At 40.1% G+C, this 20,915-nt stretch overlaps 2 protein-coding genes across 6 annotated transcripts; both read right to left on the reverse strand.

Annotated features, from left to right (window-relative positions):
• Window positions 1–417: 417 nt before the first annotated feature.
• On the reverse strand, window positions 418–9,927 carry tnnt2a (troponin T type 2a (cardiac)). Of its 5 annotated transcripts, none has more exons than XM_017305736.1 (16): window positions 9,760–9,927; window positions 9,591–9,647; window positions 9,382–9,392; window positions 8,904–8,948; window positions 7,712–7,747; window positions 5,831–5,881; window positions 4,770–4,796; window positions 4,422–4,446; window positions 3,578–3,641; window positions 3,343–3,459; window positions 3,181–3,258; window positions 2,974–3,084; window positions 2,786–2,895; window positions 2,603–2,693; window positions 2,467–2,507; window positions 418–1,860 (listed from the first exon to the last, which is right to left on the reverse strand). In XM_017305736.1, exons 2-16 carry the CDS (start codon window positions 9,623–9,625, stop codon window positions 1,827–1,829), a joined length of 876 nt encoding a protein of 291 aa, XP_017161225.1. In that variant the 5' UTR covers window positions 9,626–9,647; window positions 9,760–9,927; the 3' UTR covers window positions 418–1,826. The 5 variants fall into 5 exon arrangements, with proteins under 5 accessions (XP_017161225.1, XP_017161224.1, XP_017161226.1 ...); XM_017305735.1 differs by having other exon boundaries at window positions 8,904–8,951; XM_017305737.1 differs by lacking the exon at window positions 4,770–4,796 and having other exon boundaries at window positions 8,904–8,951.
• Window positions 9,928–10,203: 276 nt separating this feature from the next.
• lad1 (ladinin) lies at window positions 10,204–20,078 on the reverse strand. Its single transcript, XM_008413786.2, has 14 exons — window positions 19,915–20,078; window positions 19,221–19,403; window positions 18,550–18,835; window positions 15,780–15,859; window positions 14,852–15,017; window positions 14,358–14,453; window positions 13,976–14,019; window positions 13,849–13,891; window positions 13,626–13,666; window positions 13,454–13,520; window positions 12,035–12,169; window positions 11,831–11,917; window positions 10,785–10,886; window positions 10,204–10,663 (listed from the first exon to the last, which is right to left on the reverse strand). Exons 1-13 carry the CDS (start codon window positions 19,950–19,952, stop codon window positions 10,788–10,790), a joined length of 1,365 nt encoding a protein of 454 aa, XP_008412008.1. The 5' UTR covers window positions 19,953–20,078; the 3' UTR covers window positions 10,204–10,663; window positions 10,785–10,787.
• Window positions 20,079–20,915: the final 837 nt, after the last annotated feature.

Raw genomic sequence — 20,915 nt, forward strand, 5'->3', positions numbered from 1 at the left:
GTACTGGGAGGGGAGGGGGATTCTTCTGTTTTCATTGCCCTGTCATTGAATGTGCATATTGTATAATTTGTATTTCTGACATAGGTTTGTGTTTTTTCAACATTGACTTGAATTTTTATGAGAAACCAGAAAAAATGGAGGCAACGTGGTAGCATGAGCGATGGCATGAGCAGGTCATGCATTCAAAGGAGTTTTGTGCAGCAGCAAAGAGTCAGGCCTGTCAGCCACTGCCTTATGGCAGGTGGAGCCAGCGATGTGGGATGTTGGCGACACTCTCTTAAGTGTTCTTTTATGTAATTTAGCTAATTGCAGAGCTGGAAACAAAAAAAAGGCTGTTCCCTTTTATGTAAGCATAATGAATTATGAGTTGAGCTCAAATCGTCAGGCAGGAGGAAGACACAGAGATGGTTAATTTAGTTTTTTTTTTTTTTGTCCAACTCGTATCATGTTTTCTCTCTCTCTCTTGTAACCTAACAGCGTTATGGGGTCTTTGCATGGTATCTGTTTTATCACAGAGCTACTGTCTATTTCTTCAAATAAAATAAAAAAAAGAAAACAAACATGTTTCCTGTTGGTGCAGATTGTGTAACAAACAGCAAAGGACATCTCAGCTATTCGTTAAGGTGGTTGGCAGCTGTTAGGATTCTCTATCAACCTTAAAGTGAAAGACATTGGACATTTTTATACTTGGCTGTCTTAAGGTTCCTCTGCCTTTTGGCTCAATCACCTTCAGTATTGTTTGGAATGTTTTTTTTTTTTTTTTTTTTTTTTTGAGAATTGTGTATGTTACATTTTATGAGGAGCTTTGTTGTTACTTTACATGCAAAAATAAACAGCTATGCAAGCGAAGAACGTCAAGGTTGTCTGTTTCTTCGGGACATAACTTCTGCAGTATTTACAAATGAAATGACTGCACAACCGTATTTGTGGTGCGTGTTTAGAGTTTGGTGTCTGTTTTCAGATTTATTGGTTGATATCTTCAACTAATTAAGCACCAGGCTCTCATTCCAGTAGAGTTCCTGTGGTTTGTGCGTGTCTTTCTCTTGACTAAGAGAGCAACTGTGACAGACAAACGGGAGACTTTGTTTTGTTGTTTTCAAAAATAGTTTTCGTCTGCACGATTTACTCATTTTTAAACGTACACGTACAAATAATCTAGTGCAATTTATGTTTTCTGTGCGCGTAACGATTTTATTCTATTTCGTTTTTAGTTTCAGATTCTTAAGGGCAAAAACCTGCTGTAATTAATACAGTGCAGCTGATGTACAAAAAAATCATTTTGACACATTTGATAGTTTGAAATGTTGTTGGAGGAGGAGCTTGCTTCTTCCAGAAGCACTTTCCCACCCAGATTAAGGAAATGCATATGAGGATGATTCATTCTCTTTCAACTGTGTACGGTGGAGGGGAGAGAGCAGCGTGCAGGGTGGATGTCTGGGCGTCATTCCAAGGTGCATCAGTGTCGCTCGTGTCCGAGCCTGTCTCAGAGCAGGGAGATTGTCCGTTCCCGACTTTGCTCTTGGCTCCTACGATATTAGTCACTTTCGTCTTGGGGCACTTATTTTTGTGCCATTAAATGAAAACATGCACCTGCAGTCACTTGTCCTGGGGAAGAAAAACAAATGCTCAAAGCTGGTTTTTAAAATAAGGTTTTATTTACACCTACACATTATTCACTGTTCCAAGAATGTAATTGGTGAAAAATAAACGAATATATGGTATTATGCAATACACTAGAAAGTGTCCCGTCGAGGAGGAAGGTGTAACTTGGGTGTGGCGAGAACGGCAGGTCTTGGTTTAGGTGCTTAGTCTGGATAGCAGGTCATCTATTTTCTAAGGCCTCTCTTTGTTCTCTTGGATCTATGAAAACCACAAAAAAAAAAAAAAAAAAAACAGCTCATGAGGTTAAGGATTCAGGTTGAGTTCATTTGTCTGCATGGGGCGTTGAAGAGGAAAGCGAAAAGTCGTCTTTCCCACCCAATCATGCTTCTCAAGCTACTTCAATGCTGTGCAAAACCCCTCAAGCTTCTTCACATTTTCCCCAAACTTCATCTATAAACTTCAGTGTAGCTTATTTGTATTTTATGTTACAATTCAAAACAAAGTAGGAAGTAGGCGATGACTGTGAATCAGATGGAAAACTTTACATGTTTATTCCGACCCTCCGAGTCAATGCTAGGTTGCAAGTGTTTCCGACCATTTTCACTGTCATTACTGAAATTAAAAACCATTCCGACATTATGATGCTTTCCTCTCCATATGTTACCAATAGGATGGGCTGATCAGGGTGATGTGCATGTTGGTTTTTCTGGCATCAATGATGTTTGGTGGCTTAGGTCTCATTTACAGAGTCAAAATAGACTCTCCTGCAGCAAGTATGTGAACTGACGCTCATTTCGAATGGCTCTTGGAGGCTTAACATGAGGACAGCGTGTTTATTGGTTTAAAGGAGAAACGGATTCTCACGTTTTCTGATGGTCGCTCACACGGTTTCTCAGCACGTTTATCTGGAACAAAGAAGAAAAAAAAAGGGCAAATGTTACTGTGGGTTTTGTTTTACTTGATGTAGAAATGCTGCAAACTGATGCACACTTGCAGGCACCTCATATTTCTGCCTGGTGAATTGGTACTGCAGGTCAAACTTCTCTGCCTCCAGCTCATACATCCACTCCCATAACTCCTTGGCCTTCTCCCTGGGAAGTGAGGTTTCACAATTATCTTTTAGTACTTAAAGAAATGAGACGAGACGTTCAGTTTATGCAGCAAAATATCTCTCTCCACCTACTTGAGCTTTTCCTGACTCAAGTTGTCGAGATCCAAAGATTTACGTCTTTCACTCAAAATCTTCTTTTTCTTCTCCCTCTCTGTCTGCCTTTTACCGCTTCGCTTCTCGTTCTGGGAAAACGAAACGCTTTGTGGATGCGTTGATATTTGACTTAGACATTTATTTTTGAATCATCCTTATTTTGTTACCAGCTTCTGCATGTAGCCTCCAAAGTGGAGGCTGGTCAAGGTTTTTTTCTTCTTTGCGTCGTCCTCTGCTCGCTTCTTTGCCTCTTCCTCCTCCTTACGAGCCCTCTCTTCCTGGAAGACAAAAACGTACAACCAACGAGTAAAATAATCGGCAATAAAAATTAGTACACGTTAGTAGCTTTGCAAGCGGCAGCAACACATGTCAACCTCAAGTCGCTTCTGACGTTCTTTGTCTCGCTCACTGCGTATCCTATGCTGCTCCGCGCGCTCAGAGCGCCGTTTCTCCTGAAACAGATTATAGCACTTTGCCATTATTGCTGCGTGGTTTAATTGGTTCATCTTCTACCAAAGCGTAATTAGGGCACGCACAATCCGTTCTTTGAGACTAATGAGCTCCTCTTCTTCCTTCTTCCTGCTTTCAAAGTGAACCTCAATCAAAGTCTGGAGCTCCATCAGGTCTTTCTCCATCCTTTTACGGTGTATGTCCTGCGGAAGCACGCATTCAGAACGATTAAAGGTGCATCGAAAAGGAAATTTACAGCAAAATAACAAATAAAAGCAGTGCTTTCGATCGATAATCTGAAACCAGACGTGTGTTACTTACGTCAAAATCCACCCTCTCCCCATCTGGGATCTTGGGAGGGATAAGGTTGGGCATAATAAATGGTCTAAAAAGTCAGAAAAAAACTTGTGTAAACACTACAAGATGCGTCTGAAGCACTATTTTCTGCTAAATTGAATAAGACTTGCAGCTAATAATAAGGGGAAAAAACCCACTGAAAATTCAAATAAAACTTCAGATCAATAATAAAAATATTATGCATCAATGCCTGGCTGCTGTAAACTTTACCCATGTTCTTTGCAGAATATGTTATTCATCCAATATCTGGACTGGGCTTCTTTAGCATGAATTACTGCACCAGTGCAGAGTGGCATGGATTCAGCCTAACGATGACTCTGCTGATCAGAAAGTCCAGGTCGCTTCAGTTTGTCTGCATTGTTGTTCTGATGTTTCTCGTCTTCATCTTGACAGTACTCTGTTGGTTTTCCATGTGGTTCAGGTCAGGTCAAGTCAGGTCAGGTCAGATCCGGTTGGTGGCCAATGCATGTCATTGACATCATAATTATAAAGGAATGTACTGATGCATCTCTGCAGTGTGGGCACTGGCAGGTACCAAGTCCTGCTTCAAAATGTAATTAGCATCTCAATAGAGCTTGTCAGCAGAAGGAAGCATGAAGTGATTTATAATTTCTTGGAAAACATCTGTGCTAAACTTGAACTTAAAACTGCGAGTATGTTTTGTGATTTTTTTTGTGTGCCAAACTCTTCATTTTAACTGAGCTGCATTTCTCTCACTGATAACTAAGAAAACATCTCTGGTACAGAGATAGCACGTATGGTAATAGCTGAGCACAAACATGTGTGCTCATCTATTAGTGTTACTTACTTGAATTTTGGTTTGGCCTCCTCTTCTGTGGAGTTGGAAAACAAACAGAGAGAAGAGATTACAGAGATGAGCTAAACCAGGCCACACACATGCACACGCATACACACACACGCACACACAGACAGAACCTGACACACTCATTCGCCAAGAGCATACCAAAACATGCCAGTAAGTCCAACCAAGTCTCAACAAAGACGTCTTTTTGTAACCTTAGAGTTCATTTCCTGCTTAATTTAGCAGGAAATTAACTCTGGCGTGATTAAAACAAAGCTTCAATACAGCCAAAACAGCAACAAAAACAGAAAAAGTGCGATGTGTGCCATTATTAGTGTGTATCGTTGGCGATACCTCCTTCTTCCTCTGCCTCCCCTTCACCTGAAACCAAATTGAAACGGATAACTGAGATATTGTGGCTACAAAAGTCAAACGGGCGAGAAATGTTTTTGGAATAACTGAGGCTCAAAGTTAAGAACCAGGAAAAGACACAGGACAGAGCACTGATAAACTCAAGTACTGGGTTCATTCTCTGTGCTGCCAAAAGGGAAGGTTTCCATCATCAGCCACATTCTTTAATTAAGCTCTGGGTGTTTCTTCAGAAAGGCAGGTCTTGATAAGTGCTGGTATCTTGCCAGACAAAGGACTGCGACCTCTTAATAGATGACCTGTCAAATCAAAATGCCACATCTCAAATGTTGTTTATGTATCTGAAAGGAACTAAAGACGTTTTCAAATAGTCTTTTTGTCACAGTTTTTTTTTTAACACTGCAGGCCTAGTAGTTTTAAAGATTTTGTTGACTTGTCATCTATTAGACTGTTAATCATAAAACAGTAGAGATTGAAAAGTTTTTGGCTCTTAATTCTTGGTGACCAGGTGGTTTTTCTGACGTGTTAATTTTGATTAAAATGACTAACTTGGTTATTCGCCTGTGGCACGTTGAATAATCATTGGCAGCCAAACTAAACATATTCTCACATGACACATGCAGAAGCCTCATAGGAAGTTTTTTTTTTTAACATTCAGGTGCAGATCAGACAAAGATGAGGCACATTTTCCGTATCACGCCTCTGCTTTCACCGTAAGACAGACATGAGTGATAGATAAATGGCAAATGTGCGAATATGACTAATGTTCAAGAGCCTTGGGGCTGGGAGGGGAGGGAGGCCTGTAGATGACACTGCCGTGGCCGTGTCTGGTTTGGCTAAGTAAACACGTCCATGTGACTTCTCGAGAAACCTGCAGAATGTTGCGCACCGAGGTTATCGTCCCGCCCGTTGTGGCGATTGGTGGTGAATACTCCTCATCACTTAAGACGGTCCATTAAATACAAATACAGCAGAGAAACGACCTGCTGCTTGGTCCATCACGAGCAGAAACAATCCTTAGAAATACCAATAAAAGAGGCGTTCACCTTGTTCTTCATCGCCCTCCTCTGCAGGTTTATCTCCCTCTTGCACCGCATCTGTTGGCACACCGAGAGAGTTGCAATGTTATGCCGGTGAAAAACTTTTTTTTTTTTTTTTTTACAGCGGTAGGATGTGCTACTGAGGCGTTGCCTCGTTTGAACTATCGTTTTGCAGCTTCTCAGATGACCTTGGTGATCAAGACAGGATGAAATGACATCAGAAGAGATCATAAAACTCTTCTCCTTTAGAGAAAAGATGATTTAAATTTAAATACCATTTCTAAATCTGTTACAGGCTGGCAAAATATGTTTCCCATTTGTTGCTTGTATTTTGGACGTGTGTACAGTCGAAACCAGGTATTTACATAATTTCTTTTCATCACTAATGATTGATTATTTTTCTAAGGTAGGATTAGAATTTTTTTTTCCAATTTTTTTAAAATGCCACAAGTTTCATTACTTTCTTGAAATTCAGAAATGTACAAATATCAGAATTAAAACTGTGCACTGTCAAAAGTCTGGTTCATTTTTTGGGTACAATTTCCAGGGCAGGGCTGCACAGTGGCGCAGTTGGTAGAGCTGTTGCCTTGCAGCAAGAAGGTTCTGGGTTCAATTCCCGGCCTGGGGTTTTTCTGCATGGAGTTTACATGTTCTCCCTGTGCATGCGTGGGTTTTCTCCGGGTACTCCGGTTTCCTCCCACAGTCCAAAAACATGACTGTCAGGTTAATTGGCCTCTCCAAATTGCCCCTAGGTGTGAGTGTGTGTGTGCATGGTTGTGTGTCCTGTGTGTCTCTGTGTTGCCCTGCGACAGACTGGCGACCTGTCCAGGGTGTACCCCGCCTCTCGCCCGAAACGTTGGCTGGAGATGGGCACCAGCACACCTCCCGACCCCACTGAGGGAAAAAGGGTGCAAGAAAATGGATGCATGGATGGAATTTCCAGGGCATGTTTATCTTTTCAAACTATTACGCCCAAACATGAACACCAGGGAAATTCCAGCCACTCTACTCTTTGGGAAAGAGACAGATCCAATGGTTTGGAGTGAACTGTGGCACTAAAGGAGAACGTCTTGTAAAACCTGCTGGTGAAGAAGTGGAGTTATCCACTGAAAGTCTTAAATTTGATTATTCCTGTGGTCTCATGGCCAAACACAAGCTGTTTGTTTGGCCATATTGACCATTATTGCATTTAGCATTTGGAGAGAGAAAGAAAAAACTGTGAAGCTTGTGAGCTGGAAAACTCTTCTTAAATATGAAGTATGGGAATCAGCATTAGTTGAAAAGTGACTTAAGGACAATAATTGTTTGGAGCCCTCATCTCTGTGTGTAACAAAATATGTAGGCAGAGGTGAAATAAGGCGACATTGTTGACGTCGGTGGCAATTCTACCAAATACCAAGAGAAATCTATCTAAAGAAAAAAAAAATTCTTCTCAATTTTTTAGACATTTAGCAACAATAAATAATTCTGTTAATCCTAAATTGACCAGAAACAGGAACTCTTTGGTCAGGTTTAATTTCAGACAGAGAGGGAAAATAAGGTCCTATTTATATATTGTATACAAAATATCTGGTTTCAGCCATGATCGCCTTTAAACCTTGAGCAAATCAGATCCAATATTTATTGGCTCACAGCAGTATAATATACAATTTTCATTTATTTATAAATGCAACTTTTACTTTTCTGATTACATCAATTGAATAGTGGGATATTAGAAAGTAGGATCATCTTAGATAATCTATGTTTCTCTTTAATCTTAGACATACATTTTATTTACATTTTAGTAAATTCTTTCCCATAAACTGATCCTACTTGACCTTGACCAGCCATTTCAATATTTGCTTTCAGTCAAGGAAGTTTGTCTAGATATTGTGCTCACAGTAGTACCTTCCTCCGCCTCCTCCGCTTCTATTTCTTGCTCCCCTGAAGTGGAAAACACAAGTCTAGTTATAACTGTGTGAACATCTGGAGCCTTCCTTCACGGTTACTTCAGGGGAAAAAACCAGTTGCACATGATGATGATGCTGCATATGGTAAAAGGCGATGACAGGTATGGCACCGAAGATTAAACCGATGGGTAAAGGTAGTGCATTGTCTGTGGTTAGGGCACCACACCCAGTCTGCAGACAATAAATGAAAATTTGGTGCCCAACTGACTCATACCGCTGTGCCACGAGGACACAGAGCTTGTCTGTCTAGGTTCACTGAATCACTCAGTGGTGACCCTGCTGCTCCCCACACCTAATGCCAGGAATCATTTTGGCATGTGTGGTCCTGAACCCGTGCCGCTGCCATGCTTGTGCAGGCACCTCAGGTTCCCAACACCTCGCCGAGCAGCTGCGTGATTTTATCCCACACTGCGGCCCAGGCAGAATCTGTCAAACGTTGGTTTTTGGTGCATGCATGAAGCAGCTTATATCTCCGTGTCACTGTTTGGAACGAATTATTTGGCAGCTGCATGACGACACTATCACTTTGTCATTTAAGCACTTTGGTGGAAATAATTCCATTAGCACCAGAGCTTTTCACATATTGCCACTGATATTTTGATTATTTAGCTTTTATTTGAATTATAAGTGTTTGAGGCCGAAAAGCTTTGAATTACTTCCTATCTCCTCCTCCTCTTCTTCTTCTTCTTCTTCTTCTTACTATTATTTATTTATTTTAAGTTTAAAAACTTGATTTTGCCCTCTGGTCTTTTCACTCTCATCATTATTAAACCCACTGCAAAATGCTATCAGTGACAAAGTAGTCAAAGTAATAAATAAATACAATAAAAAATAAACAAATTAAAGAGATCTGCCTGAAGCTGAGAGGTTCATTGATCAGTGTCACTTTAAAATAAAGATGAGCAGTGTGACTCATTGGCAGCCTAACATAAATAACTTAGTGTTGTTTTAAACCTTTGTAATAGATGTAATGTAAAACAGAAACAATGTTTCTCAGGAATAACGATGTTTTCATTCCACTTGTTGCCCTGGTAACAGTTTCGCCCCCTTTAGAAACATACACAAAGTATTCAGCAAAAAAAGTTTAGCATCAACACTCGTCAGTGCCATGACTCAAAAGCTGGAAATACCTTCAACGGCCTCCTCTTCTTCTTCTTCTTCTTGTTCTTCTTCTTCTTCTTACAAATAATGAGGTTGAGAAAATTTGACAGACAGCGAAGGAGAACGATAAACACAGAGCAATGCAATTATATATAGTGCAACTACTCTACTTGGAATAGTGCCACTGATGCTATTAGTGAGTCAAAAAGTAAAACACATTCATTGTGCAACATAAAGACACTTAAAATAAAATTAACCATAGCAGTGAGAGTAAAGCTGTAAGTTTTAGTGCACAGACAAAGCGGGTCGTCCTCTGACCTTTTAAGACATGCGCTAATGTGAAGATTTACAGTAGGTTAAATGTGAAATACACTAACAGTAGGCTGATACAATAGGCCTGCAGGATTAGTTTAAGAAAACATTGCTCTGCACAACGTCTGTTCTGTTTAGACAGCAGAGCCGATCTTTCTGGAACATCATTGTGCCTCGTGATTCATGAGTTCTTACCTTCCACCTGCCTGCGGAAAAACAAACAAAGTTAACTTTTTACAGGACGGGTGACAATCCATCATCACTTCAGAAACTTTTAGCTGTAATGACAACAAAAAAAACCCTCTGCGTTTGAGACGCTAAGTCGTGTGGGTGCAGCCGGGGAGACGTGTTCGGTTTGGCTCTGAAGTAATTCCAGACACAACAGAGAACAGGCTTCAACCTACTCGTACTCCTCCACCACTTCCTCGTTGTCCGACATGGTCGGGCACGTTCAGGTGAACCTGAACATCAAAATGCAGATTCGGTTAATTCACCCGAAGGTCATGAGGCCAGGAGGGAAAAAAAAACACAAAAAAACCAAAACCTTTTCACTCTGCTTTACGGCAGTCTTACCTGAGCAGGCAATAAGATGAAAAAGGAAGCTCAAGGTGCAGCTCCTAACCTTTACTGAGTGCTGAGTGTCACGGAGGGTGAGACAGAGGACTATAATGAGGGGAAGAAGTTTTAGGACGCCCCGGTTGTGTTATTAATAACTTTGTAGATAGCACATACTCGTCCTGTGGCTCCAAAAAAGGCTTCTGGGAGCACCGGCTGTGGCTTTAACGTGCCAAAACAGACCAGATAAAACCATATCTGCACACACTCTCCAACTCTCTCTCACACACACACACACACACACACACATGCACGCATGCACACGCACACACACTTAAGTTTAAATAGCGCCCTGCCACTAACAAAGCACACAGGCATTCAGCGCTTATCTACATTCCACGTCTTTCCAGATACAGGCGTCTGTTTTTGTTCAAGTCGAAGGACACAGCAGCAGACACTTGCTGTAGGAAAACATTTTATTTCTTAGACAGGCAGAATTGGTCCACAAGTCCAAATATAAGATAAGACGAAATTCTTTAAATTACAACTTCTGGATTCAATAAACATCATTAGCCTGAAGACCTACCCCAGTTTAAAGTGCTTGAAAAACGGATTAAAAGGCAAACAGCTGCGAAATTTCAACAAGTGGTGATGCTCTCATGTCGCCACATTTGCTTTCGACTTATATCTTTGCTCATTACAAGTCAGTCAAGCATATTCATCTTATTTTTAGAATGCAAAACAAGTCGTACACAAAAAAAGCGATGCAAAGTGTAAGGTAAAAGCCTAATAAGCGGAAAAGAAGGATCCTTGTAGGCGAGGCCGTTTTATTTCTCCCTCTTGTGTGCTTCAGCAGTGAAAAAAATAAAATAAAATAAAGAAGCCAAAAGATCAGCCGTTGACATCCGAGACTTCGTCTCCCCTGTAAAAACAAACATTCAGTCAGACTTTTGAAGAAATTCATATTGTAACCCTGCTTGTAAGTTGGTATGACAATTTAGTGTTTAATTCTTTTGAGGCCAGGAGGCAGTTTAAGTAATTACCATTCACTTCTGGTGTTTTCCAGAACTGATTTTTGAGGCACTTTCCTCCCCTCGGCTCTCAAAGAGGCTCCTCTTGCTGCTGATGTCCACATTTCTCAGGTCCTACAAAGAGACGGTGGATGAATGTTCATACAGACAGAAAATAAAAGAAGCATACAATTTCGTGCACAGAGGTGTGTAGAGATTAGGACACCTTGTGTATTTTCACACATTCAGTCATATCGATATGAATTTAAACTTTTTTTTTGAGGAATTCAAGTAAGATTTTTTTTTTTTAAAGCGTTTCAGAAGTAAGATGGCAGCAGCTTAAGAGTCATTCACCTGGATTTCTCTACTGCTGGATATTCTATACTCTTCTATTCAAGTCAGTAAAGAAAGAAAAGGGAAGATAAAACAATCCTTCCACTTAAACATCCAAGAGTGAAAACCATTAAAAAGAGATTCTCTCTGAAAGCAGACCATAACCTGCAAAAAGAAATGCCTAATGTCAAATCATAAAACGTTGTCCCATGATTCACGTACAATCAGAAAGTGACTACATGTGTTTAATTTTAATGGGAAATCTCCTAAAAAAAAAGTTTGAAGTTTAAAGAGCAACACAAGGTTACATTTTTATTCAAGGTGCAAATAAATAGTTTTATTGCCAGGTTAAGTAAAATGCGAGACTGGACACCAATATTTGAATATTTCTTGAAAAAATATTTTCTTCTTTTCTTAGTTTTTTATATAGAGCTTCATATGTGTCTATTAAGGAATGACAGCATCCCTTTAACAACAGAGCCACTCAAAAAGCTTTGGTAGTTGACACAGAAAGGAGTGTAACACCCAGAAGCAGTGGCTGTTGTAATCTGAGCTCTATTTTTGATTTGGTTCAAACCTCCTGCTGTTTCTCAGAATAAACCTGAAAACCAGAACCGGAGCAGCAGAAACTAGACGCTACAACCTGACTCTAGAGTGCTGCTGCCCTCTGGCTTTCACAGAGGGCATACATATACATTTCACTTTGTTTCACTTCAGAGACTGTATGAATAAAGTGACACACTTACAAGGCTGAGTGGAGACCCTGGCTGACTAGTCTTATTGAGCCAGGTGTTGATGCGATCTGACATTCCTGATGTGAAGCTTCTAAATTCCTGATAAAAAACAAACATAAAATATAATTTATTTGTTTATTTTAAATTTTTTTTGCATGAGCAGATATGACAAAAAAATTGAGGAATTGTATAGTAAAAAAAGATAAATGAATGTACACTTCTGGAAACTCCAGGGCTGGTGGGGCTCTGTGCCTGCTGATCCTTCTCAAACAAGCCTCTTTTCCTTGAGACTTCTTCCAGCAGGAACAGGGTCCTCTGGGTCACATCCGGGGAGCGTGGCACATCAGATTTCTGGAGGCAAACAAGTAGTAAAAACAAAAAACAAAAAAAAAAAAAACAGAAAAATAAATAAACAACAGAAATATTAATAGCTATTCGTAGTAGACAACTAAGTAGACGCTGAGAGTCAAGAGGCCTCTGTTCTAAAAGATTTAAAATCTGTCCTATTTTAACCTAAGGTGCGAGTAAAAGTAATGAGACACAGACATATAATCACTGAGGTAACACTTTATTTGACGGGGTGTGACATGACACAGTCAGTAAATAATGAGACACTTTTAATGTACTTTTAATACAAGTTTTAATGCGACGTTGCATTATAATTGTCATTATTTACTGAATGACACTTCATGACAACAGTCGTAAATATTCATGAAGACTCCTTCACCTTCATGACAGTGACATGTCAGCTTAATGCACACATCGTCAAATAACGTGTTACCGCTCAAAGGCTCACAAACCCATTAAGGCAAGTTTTGATAGGTTTGTGTAAATTACCAAAATGAGTCGGTGTGTTTTGTAATGTATAGCACAATGAAGTTCACTTTATTGTCCCAAACAGTGAAAAGTTATCTATTTAAGGAAACGCAGCTGGTTATACTGAGGGACTAATTCTGAATGTAGCACCAGTTGATAGCATCATGCTGGGACTTCTCAAGAAGCCTTCATACTTGGCATGGATATGATCACAGTGGGAAGGAAAACCCACATTTAATAGGAAGGAATCTCCTACAGAATATGGTTTAGTGTGAGCCTCTGACTGCGTTAATGAACCAGGGCTTTGAATCAGCAGAAATGACACACAAAAATCACAAAAGGACTTGTCCAGTACTTCCTATACTTAAAAATAAGTAACAAGTTTAATACCGCTGTATATCTTTAGATTAACACAAATGATAGAATCTATGCTCATTTCACCCATGCACAGAAACCTGAACAGCAGTGAATCCAGTTCATGGGCTTTTCCACATCCATCCTGACTTTGTCTCTGTCAGACTACAAATGGCTGGACATGTTTCAAAGAAGTTGTTTTCAACGTCATCGTCCAAAACCAAGTGCTGTAAGCTGCAGCCTGAATCATCCGCAGCAGCTCAAACTGTTCATGGCAATATTTCATTGTGAACGATTTTGTGCTTCGCTTTTTCAACATGGACAAAAACCGCAACACCGAAACTGTTCAAAATATTAGCTGATCTTTCCAAATGCACTACAAGTCTACAATTAGAAGAAAAAAGAAAAAAGCTCAGAAACTGAGTGTTTGTGTTACTGTCAGTCTGTGAGGGTGGTGGGTCTGACCTGTGCTGCCTGAGCAAGCCGCTCCATCTTCTCCTTGATGGATCTGGACGAAACCCTCTGCCTAGAGCTGAACATACACAACAGACGAATCCACTTCTTCACCAAATGCTACAATGGTTAAAAATAACTAGAAATATATAGAAAAAGTTATGAAATTTAAAAAAAAACTTACTTTCTCTGGAAAGATCCCTTATCCTCATCTTCGTTATGGTCCTAGTCCAAACCCAAACAGGAAATACATTGAAGAATTATAAGCAAAGACACCACTTCATTTCATTCAGCTGGCACTGATGTGTCTCTGTTAAGTGTGCAGAGTTAGGTCCTTCACATTAAGCTGATTAACATAGAATGAAAATGTTGGTTAGTTTCATCGCTTCAAAATGAAGTTCTCTTACTGTCTTTGCTTCAAACTTCTTTGAGACCATCCGGACACTGGCACTACGGTAAAACAAACAAATCATCAATCAAAAACCTAGAAACAGATGAAAAATTGCAACAATACTGACTGGGTTGGATCCTAACCTCCTCTGGAGCGGCGCGCTCTCCTCTTCCTTCTTTTTCATCATCTACGTTAAGACAAGCCCGAGTGAGGATCTGTGTGTCCAGCAGCACTTACTCTGAATGTCTGAATGCTAATGCTCTACACGTTCATCTGCTCTCTTGTGATGTGCTTGGATTTTTAACAAAGCAGGCAGTCAGCTTGTAAATATTGCTTTAGATATCAACATGAGGCCAAAGCTTTGAGCTGCGCAAGCAAATTCTGCAGAGCCGATAGACGAGCAAGCTGATGTAAGATTAACAGTCAAATTGGCAGAGGTCAATGTTGGCATTTAAAGGGAAGAACGTATGCATTCATACATGCATGTGTGTGTGTGTGCATGTGAGTGTGTGTTTGTGTGTTTACCCTGAAAGATAAGGTCCTGGAGCTCTGTCTGATGAAGGCAGGTTTGGCTGCCTGTTCAAGTTTTCCAGTGGCGGAAGAAGAGCCGTTGGAGCTGACCTGAACGAAAACACATATGAGCCTCTTTCTACCTCTAGTCAGAGTTTAGATGAGCAGCAGATGTGTGTATTTGTTAACTTTCTGCAGGTCAAGCTCTGTAATTCTACTGTTGGGGGGTTTGGGGGGGAAGACTAAACTTTTACTCTTCAACCAGCAGGGGGTGCTGTTTCTTTAATAGAATTGGTGGGCTGTGAGTTAAATTAAATTCAGTTCGGTTTAAATAACATTAAACCGAACTGAATGCCAATATACGGTACATATCAAGTCAGGCTGCTCTACAAAGAAAGCATTTCACCTGGTGAGCACTTTGCAATTCTCATTTGACAAGCAAAACAGGAAGTTGAGATAAAGCTGTAAATTATGTATGTCTGTATATTTGAGTGTGCACAGTGGACTACCTCCTGCTCATGTCCATTCTGAACGGGGCTTTGAGATGCATGGGAGGATGTACTCTGGCAGGGTGAGGGGCACGGATCCCGGGGGGACAAAGGCGCTGACGGAGAACCAGGGCTCATGGGAGTTGTGCGGCCCGATGGAGCGTTGTCAAGGGAAATGGACACAGAGCTGCAACAGCAGAAACACGGAGGAACTTTAAAATTAATCTTATAAAACTAAAAAAAAAAAAAAATTTACAAACAGACTTATTTTCTTCCTCTCTTCCATAAAGACGAGATTACTGGAGTGCATGATTAATAATTGCCTTTTGCAGACAATGTCCCTCCCGAGATGTGGATCTGTGCAGATCATCTCGAGTAACAGTGGCCTTTTTTCTTATGTTGATTCTTTGAATAATCCTCCCACTGCCAGGCTTGAATGGTGGACGACTATGTGTTGGCAAGTTTGCAGTTACTGCATGCTTTTTTCATCTTCCTTCCATTTTTGGCTGATTGACTGAACATGGCTCTTTAAAATATTTACAGCTTGAGATAGTGCATCATAACACGTTGTAATGCTACTGTAAAAGTCTTCAATAGTTTACTCAGAAGTGGAATTTACTAGCTCATCAGCTGACCTCTGAAGTCAATAAGTCACACAAAAATGTCTTAGCGATATTAGAGCTAAGGGGGCTGTAAAAATACAAGCATCATGTTTTATTTTGTTTTGTTTTTTTGCTAAAGCTGAAAATCATACTTTCTTGCCCTTTATTATTACAACTATGACTTACTTTGTTTTGGTCTACAACATCAAATTCTATCAGAATTGAAATTTATGATTGCAAAGTACCAAAATTGCATACAAGACCAAGGTTTATTAAATATTCATTAATTAAACATGTATATCTCATTAATAGCTACATGTTAATAAATATCAAATGTTATTATTAACCTGACAAACTTGCGCGCTGTGCTGGAGGCTGGTTTGGGTTTAGGTGCAGGCTCTCTGCTGGATGACTCTCCATTTTCATGCTACCAAACAAATACAAAGAAAATACAGTAAACATAATTAGTCAGAGCACATCGACACATTTTCAATGCTTTTTTAGTACATATGTACCTGAAACACACCTTATATTACATAACACAGTATGGTTATGTCCTAATTTGCAGGAATACTGTAAGACTGTGTGCGTAAGACCAGATAAGGTTCAAATTATGACTTTAAATACCTCTTATCTAGGTGTTAGAGATGTTTTGCATGGTCAGCTGCATCACAGAAAGACTGCAATTCCAGTAACTGCACGGCAGTATATTCAATGTTTAACGCTAACCCTTTTTGCATTTTACCATTTTGCAACAGTCATATTTTAAACGCTGTATGTCCAAGAAAATTTTAATTATCTACAAAAACTATGTATAACTTTTTTTTTTCTTGCACTATGGCCAACATAAGTCAGTTGACTGAAAGCGTTGGCTCCACATTGCCCCAAAACACAGTTTATGCATAAAATGAATTACACCTTAATGTCAGATTCAATTCTAGGTGATATAAATGTGGAACACCAACATTACACATGATATAAATGTGGATCTACTAACACTATACACCTTTTACAGATCTAATTGACTCAAATGCACAAAAACAAAAACATTTTTGAAGACTGTTACAACCATATGCAACCAACCTAGCTTCGTCTTAAAATAGCTCAATGAACTGCAGCCAGATTATAAGACAAAGGCGACACTCAGTTGGCCTGAGACAGTGATCAGTATCCAACATGCTGAGGCTCTGTTGCTGTAGAACTTAAGAAATGATTTACACAACTTTCCCTCTGCGTGGGGTAAGATGCCGGCAACACTGCAGCATTGTAGTTGTCAGAACTTTGTGAAGTATAAATAGGACAGCTGGGAGTCAAGGTTTCATAAGTGTATTTCTGACTAATTTGACTAAGGAGTTATCTGTCAGATGTCCAAATGGAAACATTTCACAACAACCATTTGTCCAACAGAAAACTATAATATAAAGTGTTCATCCCAGAAGTCAGAATGAATATTTTAATTGACAGTAGAACATATAACTTGGGTCCCAGATTTTAGCTACACTGTTTATGAGCGCAACAAAAAAGTGCTTCCTGCAAAAAAAAAAAAAGAAAGAAAGAAAGAAACAGTGAAGATCTTAAAATTCAAGTATTGCCTGGCTTATTCTGTCCTTCTATACTTCCAATATATGTCAACTTGCTATTTTGCCCGCTTTCATTTTCTTATGAATTTATGAAGTTTACCAGCAGATTGAGGGAAGGGCAGATTATTAGCTCTAGAATCTAATTAAATCCTCCCTTCGGCATTAATCTCACCCCTCTCAGCTGGATTATCAGAAAAAGAGAGATAACACAAGGCTGCAGAGATAAAGTGAAACAATCACAAATCACCTCAAACGTTAAACTAAAAGCCTAAAAAGAACAATGCATCGAATCACTGATCAACCTAACCAGGATATACAGCAAACAAGGCTGTAAGGAAGTCGGCAACAACCAAATCTTTCATTCATGCTCCAAATAAAAGCTTCTGAAAATCCGAGCTGAAAGGGAAGAGCAAAGTCCAAGTCACCATTGCAAACCCTCTGCCAATCATCAGATAACCTGCTGCAATCATAGCCTGGCCAAAGGAAGAGATATAGGTAATTCATATCAAGACAAGGAAGCGCCTCGTAATGTGTAATATAAGGCCAGCACCCTGAGACACAATGATAAAAGGAAGAAGGTTGACCAAGGGCATTCAGCCATCAGAGCCAAGATGTACATTTGTAAGACACCCGCTACTGATGCAGTGCTTCATAAACATATCCATATAAAGAAGAGGAAGGAGCCATCTTTAAAGCGTAAGGTGCTGTGTACCACCAGCTAATTGAGAAAGTGTCTGATTTAAACAAGCACTGCCAATGGCTAGAGGGGGAGTGAACTGAATGACAGGACGAAGACACTGGTCCTGACATCACTGGAACAGGATCACCAAGCAGCAGATGCTGGAGGTCGAGACCTCGTGTGCACGGTTTAGTCATTTCCTGTTTAAGTTTAGTACAGTATAGTTGTAGCTTTGTCGGCATTCAATGCCTTTTGTTTTTGTTTTTAATGAAACAGTAGAAGGTGTTTCCATCTCTTTTTATTAGGACTTAAATGTAACTCAAGTAAGGCTTAGCTGCTTCCTTTACTTCCTATTACTTAACCTTTATGCTGTAATCCCTCACATTCTACATTAAGAAAACATTAACAAAACTATGTATGAGGTCATCATAACGACATAATTATTCTCTTCGTCGCTACCTGGCTAAAAAAAACTTATCCTTAATAAAGTATTTTCTTTGGGTGTTCACCTTATTAAACACTTCCAACTCGTGTGTACAGTTGTTGTTTCTGTGTTTGTTTGGCCAACGTAATGTTCTTGTGCAACTCAAGACAGGGAAACAGAAGAATGTTCACTGCGTTAACCCCACCCACTTTCTCTGGCTGAGAGATAACCACTGGATGATAAAAAATGTACCTGGCTATAAGTGTATGTGGACTTTTGCATAAAAACTGTTACCACACACACACTCAGGGGAAGGACACTCATAGATTCACACTGTTCCCTCATATGGTGAAAGACGGTGCAGAAACAGACACTAATTCACATGAACGTCTTCCAATTTGGTTGAATTTAAAGCAAGAAGTCTTTCTACTTACTTGTGTTTTTGTACTGCTAGTTCTAGTACTGCTGTTGCCGCTGCTGGTGGGACTGTGAGAAGACGTTTTAGTCGGCGGTTGTGGTTTGTACACATTGCCCTTCTCCTCATCCAACTCCCCAAGAAGGACCACCCTTGCATCTTCTTCTCCTCCTTCTCCTCCGCCTTCCTTTGAATCACCCTCCTCTTCCTCTTTCTGCCGCCTTAACACCTCCACTTGCCTCATCCTCCTTTTTTCATCACGCGTCCGCAGCATCTCTACAAAGTCCAGCTGTATCTGCTCAACGCTGAGAAAAAAAACCATCACACGCACCTTTATTATTGGAGGGCTTCTAGAGAGAGCACTGAAAAGATCTGTAGGCTCTCTGTCCGGTCATGTTTCTATGACAAAGGGCTGATTAGTCGTGTCTCTCTCTTTGAAGACTGCTTGAACTCCAGATACTAAGTTGCTAGTGTGCTTGGAAGCTTTTCATACGTTATATGTGCGTTTGTGTGTTTTAAAAGTATGCAGATAACAATCCAGAAAGGCAAACGTTAAGTACCCTAGTCATTCCATGTAATAAATCAATCCTAAGATTGGGAAAGGGATCCGAACCCCTTTAAATATATATTTTTCTTTTTTTTGTGTGCAGCTCAGCTATATTTTCATGAATAAAACAGTGTCAAGTCAACCTGCTGAGGCCTTGAGATGTCTCAGTGGAAGATTCGGTCCCAGAGGTGCCTCCACTTGTTGGTGGCGTTCTGGATGTGGGGCTGGAGTCCCCATCTTGGTTGGGCGTGCTGCTGCTCTTCACCCTCCTCCTCTTCTCTCTCTCCACTTCCTCCTCATCCTCCATTGTCCACTGACGAGCTAGGCTGAATGAGGATGCACAGGAGAGAAATAGTTGCCAAATATTAAATTGATTAAGAGACAAAGAGACAATTGGTTTGAAAGCATATGGAGAAATTGTCTGTCAAAGTCGATCTATCTGTTTTGGTTTCATGGACAGTGGAGATAATAGTAGAAATAACCGTTACACAGAACCTGTTCTGCTTGTTCAGGCTTCACAGTTCTCTACGGAAATTTATCAACAACTTCAGTTTAAGTGACAAAGCAAAGCACAGCTCACCACGAGGGACAAGTTCCTGCAATTCAAATGCAAATAAGGATTTTCTAAAGTCTTAAAACAGTAAAACATGGAAATGATTAATCATTAAAAAAATAAAAAAAGTTGTCTCGAGATGATCTAGTAGAAAAGATCCAGTCTTCGAGTTCATAGTGAAGCCAAAAGGTTTATATTAAAATGAAAGTGTGTAAAGTGTCACTGACACTTCACAACAACAGGTGTCATTGTCCCGTTTACAGAAAAGCCAGAGTTAATCTTACCTGGACAGAGCCGACCAGTTTTTCCGACTGATAGACATGTTGGAAGAAAATTACAGAATATTCCAGTTAACTCGCAGATGGTGAAGTCAGCAGGCAAACTACCTGACAGAGGGAGTAAAATTAGAGTCGGTGAGGCACAAAGCAGTCCACCTTTAGCCAGGTGCAGCTCATGGAGGCATCACATGACCACAGAGGTGAGCCTTCGACAGAGAGGGGAGGGAGGGGAGTCTCTGCTCTCCTTGTATGGTGAAAGTGTGGCTATGTCATGCTTTCTCATTATTATTAGTATTATTATTACTACTAATAATAATTACTACTGATAATAAACATGTATAAGACTTAGGTATATAATTTACACCAAGTTAACTACAAGACTTTTGTTAGATTTTGACAAAAACAAAAAAAAGAGTTTTAAACTACTTAAAACAAAAACTTGAACAAGAAGATAAACGACAGAAACAAAACACACAAACCAAAGTTTGCCAACACGTGCATGACTGGCAAAACAATGTGTGTGACTCAGCTTCTCTACATGCATGTGTATTAATGTGTGTAACAACGTTCTTACTGCACTAACTAGTGTGTTTTTGTAACCGGCAGTGAGGCTTTTCACACTGTTAGTGAGACTCTTTGCCTTGTTGTTGGGGACCACACCTTCCTCTGTTGTGAGTCGGACTCTGACCCAGGCTCAGTCTGAGAGAGAGAGAAAGCAAGAGACACACACACGCGCGCACACACACACCTACACATGCACAGACTGCCCACCTTATCCGCCCCTAACCTTGCAACTTTCACAACAGTGAAGAGTTTGAAATAAACCTGCTGACGGGTTAACTACCTAAAGTCTAGAGTCTTTGGTTTGTTCTGTGTACTTGTGCAAACATGAACCAGCTTCCCACACATGTGAGGAAAAGTCTGCATAAAAGTAAGATGCTGTCTAGTAGTGCTGCTTTGCATGTCATTCTTCAGTAAGTTTCTCCAGTTTGACATTTGACCTTTGC

This window comes from Poecilia reticulata, linkage group LG7 (genome assembly GCF_000633615.1).
Source record: "Poecilia reticulata strain Guanapo linkage group LG7, Guppy_female_1.0+MT, whole genome shotgun sequence".
NCBI classification, from domain to species: domain Eukaryota; kingdom Metazoa; phylum Chordata; class Actinopteri; order Cyprinodontiformes; family Poeciliidae; genus Poecilia; species Poecilia reticulata.

Excerpts from the sequence above, each read along its gene's own strand:
- tnnt2a (XM_017305735.1), bottom strand. The coding sequence starts at position 9,625 with ATGTCGGACAACGAGGAAGTGGTGGAGGAGTACGA. Across the intron at positions 4,797-5,830 it reads GGAGGGCGATGAAGAACAAG|GTGAAGGGGAGGCAGAGGAA; the intron begins GTGAACGCCTCT and ends ATTTGGTTTCAG. Across the intron at positions 3,642-4,421 it reads GAGGCCAAACCAAAATTCAA|ACCATTTATTATGCCCAACC; the intron begins GTAAGTAACACT and ends CTGACTTTTTAG.
- lad1 (XM_008413786.2), bottom strand. The coding sequence starts at position 19,952 with ATGTCTATCAGTCGGAAAAACTGGTCGGCTCTGTCCAG. Across the intron at positions 14,454-14,851 it reads AGAATGGACATGAGCAGGAG|GTCAGCTCCAACGGCTCTTC; the intron begins GTAGTCCACTGT and ends GTTTTCGTTCAG. Across the intron at positions 14,020-14,357 it reads CCAGGACCTTATCTTTCAGG|ATGATGAAAAAGAAGGAAGA; the intron begins GTAAACACACAA and ends GTCTTAACGTAG.